This window comes from Triticum aestivum, chromosome 2D (genome assembly GCF_018294505.1).
Source record: "Triticum aestivum cultivar Chinese Spring chromosome 2D, IWGSC CS RefSeq v2.1, whole genome shotgun sequence".
Lineage (NCBI taxonomy): Eukaryota > Viridiplantae > Streptophyta > Magnoliopsida > Poales > Poaceae > Triticum > Triticum aestivum.
In genome coordinates, this window is record NC_057799.1 from 106,633,273 (window position 1) to 106,639,671 (window position 6,399).

The window sequence follows — 6,399 nt, forward strand, 5'->3', positions numbered from 1 at the left end:
AGCCTGATTTTGTTCTTGAATCACTTTCATTGTCTGAATACTGAAGCATAAAATCAGGGCCATGGAAGATTAATTTGAGAAAATCTAATGTGCCATTTCTTTGAATCTGCATGTAGGCCTGTTTGGTTGGTACGCTAACCATGCCGTTGCATGTGTTTATTACCTAATGCTTTGTTTTCTTTTGCTTTTTCTCTGATTCAGGGCGTTATGAATGTCCCAGTAGACCATGGAATTTTAAATCATGCAATGTTATTGATTGGATATAATGCCACTTCTTGGCTACTTCTGAATTCATGGAGTGAGGCATGGGGCATTAAAGGTGCTTGTCGGATCCTGAGGAAATCGCCAAATTCTGATGGATCTATTGGAATTTTATCTAGGGCCTATCTCCCCCTAAATCCATCTTTCACAACTGTCAGAACGAGAACAGAAAGTTGCCCTTGTTATTGGTCCAGGACGGTGAGGTGTCCGTCTGTCTTTGCTTAGTACGTTTACATTTTATGTATCTAGGCCAAAGAATGATAGTAATATGTTTTAACTACGTCTTTATTAGGCCTACCTAGAATAAGGAAGATCTTCCCACTCTTGATTTTCAAAATCTCATATTGGCATAATACTACTATTTTGGTTGTTGTTTTTGAGATAGCTTACCAAGCTTGACGCCTGGTGGCATAATACTACTCTGACATACAATAACACATTAGTTTGTAATATTGGTTGCTTCATATTGATATACATCTGCATATCTCCATTCAAGTGCTTGTCTATGCTGCTAATCTGTTTTTTTTGGTTAACAGAAATCTCCTTGAACGAATGGTGCCAAGACAGATAACAGAGCACTTTTTGCCGAAGTTTATGGCCGTGGATAAGTGCTGGATTACTGTTAGTTACCTTTATGCATGATTGTGGATTGGACCACTAGTATTTCATACGATGTGCTAGGAGCTCTCGTAATTCGACATTTGTTTCAAGTTGGAGTCTGGTTTGGCCTGTGTTGGCACATTTTGGCAAAGTTGGACTTTGGTTTGGCCTATGTAGACTGAGTTTTTGCTGCTTGGTATGTGGTGCAGTGTATGATCCTTCGTGATCAGGTTGTAATATTCTGGGAGTCGATCCTTGCTAGTAGTTTGTTTATGATCTGGACCATGTGGTTTCTATAATGGAATTCTAAAGGCTTCTCTTTCATTAAAGTAAAAAGAAATGTGGTTTCTATAATCTGAAGTATGTTCATCTATTGTCTTGTGAATATTTCATCAGCAGAGCTCATATCTTAGGTGGCTACCCTACAACATAAAATGCTATGATGATTAAGATGTTTATTGAAGGGGGCCTTTTCATCAGCATGCATTATAGGAGCGCATTCAAATTTGAGCCGAGAAGTGTATTCTAGGAGGTGCTCATACATGCCTATGCTGCGTTGCTATGTACTACTCCTTCCGTTTGAACTAAAACCACGACGAGTAAATCGGAATGGAGGGAGTAGTTCGTAAGTGTTTTCTCTAGTCATATGACGGTAATGCGTTTTCTTTAGTCATATGACGGTAACCCGTTAACACAATTCTCAACAACACTATATTAATCTGTTGCTTGAAATTGTGTTGTCCCAACAGGAGGTTTGATTGGACCCAATATGTTGTAGGGCACTTTTCCTAATTCAAAAGTTCGAAGGCAGTACAGTCTTAGAATTGTCAAAAAACTAACACGACAGTTTTGATCTACATCCTTTCATTTATTTTTTACATTATTTTGCAGCCAGAATAGTTGGGGCAACTCCTACGCAAGACCCAAACAAACGTGCGTCTTGTCTGGATTTTGTCTGTTTGGGTCGGGAAGACGAACGGCCGTGCCCGGTTTCGGTCGCCCACGTACTAATGCACCCAACCGGCGGCCGTGTCACAATTTGCCCGACTTTGAGTTTGAAAAAAAAGCCGTCCGCACATTTTAAAAAGCATACATAAAACATAATTAAATGTTAACATAAACTTAAAACTGTTCAAACTAGTCCCGCCGCACATTTAAACTTAAATTAAACTAAAGAACATAAAAAAGAAAAGATAGATTTGCCGCCGCCGTCGTGGCCGTCTTGGATGCCGCCATCGTCTTCACACACCGCCGTCCTCCTCGTCGTCCATGGTGAGGTCGACGTACGGCGGTAGCTGCCTGGCCGACCCACCTCTTCCCGTGGCGGGGATGTCTCAGGTGACCGTGGCGGCGTTGGCGCCCATGGCTCGGCACCCACCCTGTCGACCATCTCCGACGCGTGGACGACCATGTCCACCTTTGGCTCACCAAGCGCGGGTTCCACACGACGATGGGGGTTCCTCCTTCACCTCCTCCTTAACGGCCATGTCCAGCTCCAGGATGGCGACGTCGCCAGCCGCGGGAGAGGGCCAACTGGGTTTTGAGGCCCTCCCATTGGCGTTCGCCGTGGGTGTTGACAGGGTCCTCCATCACCCGCCTCATGAGCTGCACCTCCTCCTCGTCGATCATGGGAGGTGGTGGTGGCGGGGACGGGGAGGGAGATGGCATCAGCATGAGGCCTCGCAGCCACGCACGCCCCGCGACTGGGGCGGGCTAAGAGAACACGTGTGGCGGGCAGGGCGCGGCCGCCACGGCTCAGAGGACGACCGACAAAAACAATTGCCGCCACAGGTCGTGCTCGTCGCAGAGCCACGTATCCCACACCGATGAATCTACGGCGTACCTACGGTTGCAGAGTAGATCCGGTTGCAGTCGGGCGCGGCGGCAGTCGATCTCCTCACAGCGGCCACGGCCGCTCACTGGGACCGATGGGATGGGCACCCGATCCGCGGAGAGATGCCAATTGTTGGAGATGTGGGCATCGCTCCACGGGAGTGGCGTCGCCATCTCCTAATAGCGTCGACAGACATTGGCGATGATGTATGACTACGAGGCCGTTGGCGGTGAGATGCTAACGCGGGCGGCGCGCAGCTGGTGGAGCGGTGGCGACTGGAGGATGACCCGACCTCCTGGTCGTGCTTCCCCTTGCTGATCCAGTGCCACACCATGGCCGCTGGCGAGGAGGTGGAGGAGAGGAAGTGGAAGAGCGACGAGTAGGCTAGAGTTTGCTTGCTCGTGTCGGGGCTCGAGGAGGCAGGCAAGCTCGGAAGTGGAAGTCTGTGGACTGGCCAGTCCACGGCTTCCACAATAAGAAGGATGACGACAGGGCGGCTGGGTAGTTGGCAAGTGGGTCCGCCCACGTGTGTGGCTTCAAATTTGGGCGGTGGGAGGTAGGTGTGCGACCGACATGCGGGTCTGATGCAGACGAGGAGCGGGCGTGTGGGCGTCCTTTCGGTGTCCATGTGGACGCAAACCGGGTGAAAGTTTGCGCCGGAAATGCGTCGAGCCGAACGCGAAATGGTGTTGGAAATATGCCCTAGAGGCAATAATGAATGAGTTATTATCATATTTCCTTGTTCATGGTAAATGTTTGCTATTCATGCTAGAATTGTATTGACCCGAAACTTAAATACATGTTTGAATACATAAACAACACCGTGTCCATAGTAAGCCTCTACTAGACTAGCTCGTTGATCAAAGACGATTAAGCTTTACTAACCATAGACATGAGTTGTCATTTGATAACATGATCCTCTCATTAGGAGAATGGTGTGATGGATAGATCCAACCATAAGCTTAGCATATGATCGTGTCATTAAGTTCATTTCACCGTAGCTTTCATAATGTCAAGAATCTGTTCCTTAGACCATGACATCATACCACTCCCGGATACCGGAGGAATACTTTGTGTGCTATAAAACGTCACTTCGTGACTGGGTGATCATAAAGGTGTTTTACAGGTATCTTCGAAGGTATTTGTTGGGTTGCATGGATCCAGACTGGAATTTGTCGCTCCGTGTGGCAGAGAGATATCTCTAGGCCCTCTTGGTAATACAACATCACAAGAAGCTTGCAAGCATGTGACTAATGGGGGGGTTTAGTCATGAGATCTTGTATTATGGAACGAGTAAAGAGACTTTCTGGTAACGAGATTGAACTAGGTATGGAGATAGCGATGATCGAATCTCAGACAAGTAAATATCGCCGGACAAAGGGAACTGCATACGAGATTAACTGAATCCTTGACATTGTGGTTCAACTGGTAAAAATCTTGGTGGAATATGTAGGAACCAATATGGGCATCCAGGTCTCGCTATTGGTCATTGACCAGAGAGGAGTGTCAGTCATGTCTACATGATTCTCGAACCCACAGGGTCGCATGCTTAACGTTCGGTGGCGTTAGGGTAGTATTGGGATATTCATATGGTGAGTCCGAAATTAGTACGGAGTCCCAGCTGGGATTCGGGACATCACGCGGATCTATGGAATAGTTAGGAGGTAAAGATTTATATATGAGAAGTGATATTCGGAGAACCAGAAAAGTCCGGGGGATTGCCGATGATATGTCTCCAAAGTATCTATAATTTTTTATTGTTCCATGCTATTATAGTATCAATCTTGGATGTTTATTATGCATTTATATGCAATTATATTCATTTTTGGGACTAACCTATTAACCTAGCACCAAGTGCGAGTTGTTGTTTTTTTGCTTATTTTTGGCTTTTCAGGAAATCGATATCAAACAGAGTCCAAACGGAGAAAAAACTTTGGATTATTTTTTCTGGACCAGAAGAGACCCTAGAAGGTTCAGAGGAGACCTGAAGAGTCACGAGGGAGTGACAAGCTCTGGAGGCGCGCCCCTAGGCTTGTGGGCCCCTCGTGACACCTCTTGACCTAATTCCACCTCTATAAATCTCAAATATTCCCCTCACATCAGAGAGCCACCCGAAATACTTTTTCCGCCGCCGCAAGTTTCTGTTCTCGAGATATCCCATCCAGAGGCCTTCTCCGGTACCCTGCCGAAGGGGGAATCGTCCATGGAGGAGCTCTACATCAATCTTACCGCCCTTCCGAGGATGTATGCCTAGTTTACCACAGACCTACGGGTCCATAGCTAGTAGCTAGATAGCTTCTTCTCTCTCTTTTATCTTCAATACAATATTCTCTTTGATGTTCTTGGAGATCAATTTGATGTAACCTTTTTTGCGATGTGTTTGTTGGGATCCGATGAATTGCGAGTTTATGATCAGATTACCTATAATTATTATTTGAGTCTTCTGTGAACTCTTTTATGCATGATTATTATAGCTTTGTATTTCTCTCTGATCTATTGATTTGGTTTGACCAACTAGATTGATTGTTCTTGCAATGGGAGAGGTGCTTTGTGATGGGTTCAATCTTGCGGTGATCTATATCCCAGTGACAGAAAGGGACAAGAAATGTATTTGCATTTGTGCCATTAAGGATAAAACTATGGGAACAAGACATGTATTTGTATCCAAAAATACCTTGCTGCAATTTTATTTTCTTTATTTTATATTTTTGTTTTTGTTTAATCTATCTATCACTACGAGATTTGATCCTTGCAATTAATCGTCGAGGGATTGACAACCCCTTGTTCGCGTTGGGTGTAAGTATTTGTTATTTTTGTGTAGGTGCTGCTAACGTGGTGTTGTGTGATTCTTCTACTAGATTGATAACCTAGGTTCTCAACTGAGGGAAATGCTTATCTCTACTATACTTCATCATCCTTTCCTCTTCGAGGAAATCACAACGCGACTCGAAAGTAGCAGGAAGAATTTCTGGTGCCGTTGCCTGGGAGACATCATCAACATATATCAAGTACCATCACATAAAATTTCATCTCCTTACATTTACTTTATTTGCCATTTGCCTCTTGTTTTCATCTCCCCCACTTCTAAAACGTTTTCACATAAACACAAAAATATTTTCCGTTTGCCTTTTTGCTTGTGTGTTTGTTTGCTTACTTTGCTGTGATGTCTCAAGAAAGTACAAAATGTGTGATTTTTTATACTAATAATAATGATTTTATTAGTACTCTGATTGCTCCTCCTGCCACTAGTGCAGAGTCTTGTGATATGAATGCTACTTTGTTAAATCTTGTTACGTAAGAACAATTTCCGGTAGTTCTAGTGAAGATGCGACATCCCATCTTAACACTTACGTTGAATTGTGTGATATGCAAAAGAAAAAATATGTGGATAATGATATTGTCAAATTAAAATTATTTCAGTTCTCACTACGAGATCGTGCTAAAACTTGGTTTTCATCTTTACGGCGAAATAATATTGATTCTTGGGATAGGTGTAAAGATGCTTCTATTACCAAGTATTTACTCCCGTGAAAATTATTTCTCTTAGAAATCATATTATGAATTTTAAGCAACTTGATCACGAACATGTTGCGCAATCTTGGGAGAGGACAAAACTAATGATAGGAAATTGCCCTACTCATGGCTTAAGTTTGTGGATGATCATACATTTTTTTATGCGGGATTGAATTTTGTTTCTAGAAATC

The 6,399-nt window shown here is 44.1% G+C and overlaps 1 protein-coding gene across 6 annotated transcripts in view; it reads left to right on the forward strand.

Annotated features, from left to right (window-relative positions):
• LOC123051970 (zingipain-2) overlaps positions 1–1,215 on the forward strand; it is a 15,737-nt gene extending 14,522 nt beyond the window's left edge. For 4 of the 6 annotated variants that reach the window (XM_044474986.1, XM_044474987.1, XM_044474985.1 and 1 more), the window contains 2 exons: positions 202–464; positions 798–1,215. In XM_044474986.1, coding sequence (XP_044330921.1) covers positions 202–464; positions 798–903 — 369 coding nt within the window. In that variant the 3' untranslated portion in view covers positions 904–1,215. Of the gene's footprint in view, positions 1–201; positions 486–797 lie in introns of all 6 variants that reach the window. The other 2 variants (XM_044474989.1, XM_044474990.1) reach the window with 2 other exon arrangements.
• Positions 1,216–6,399: the final 5,184 nt, after the last annotated feature.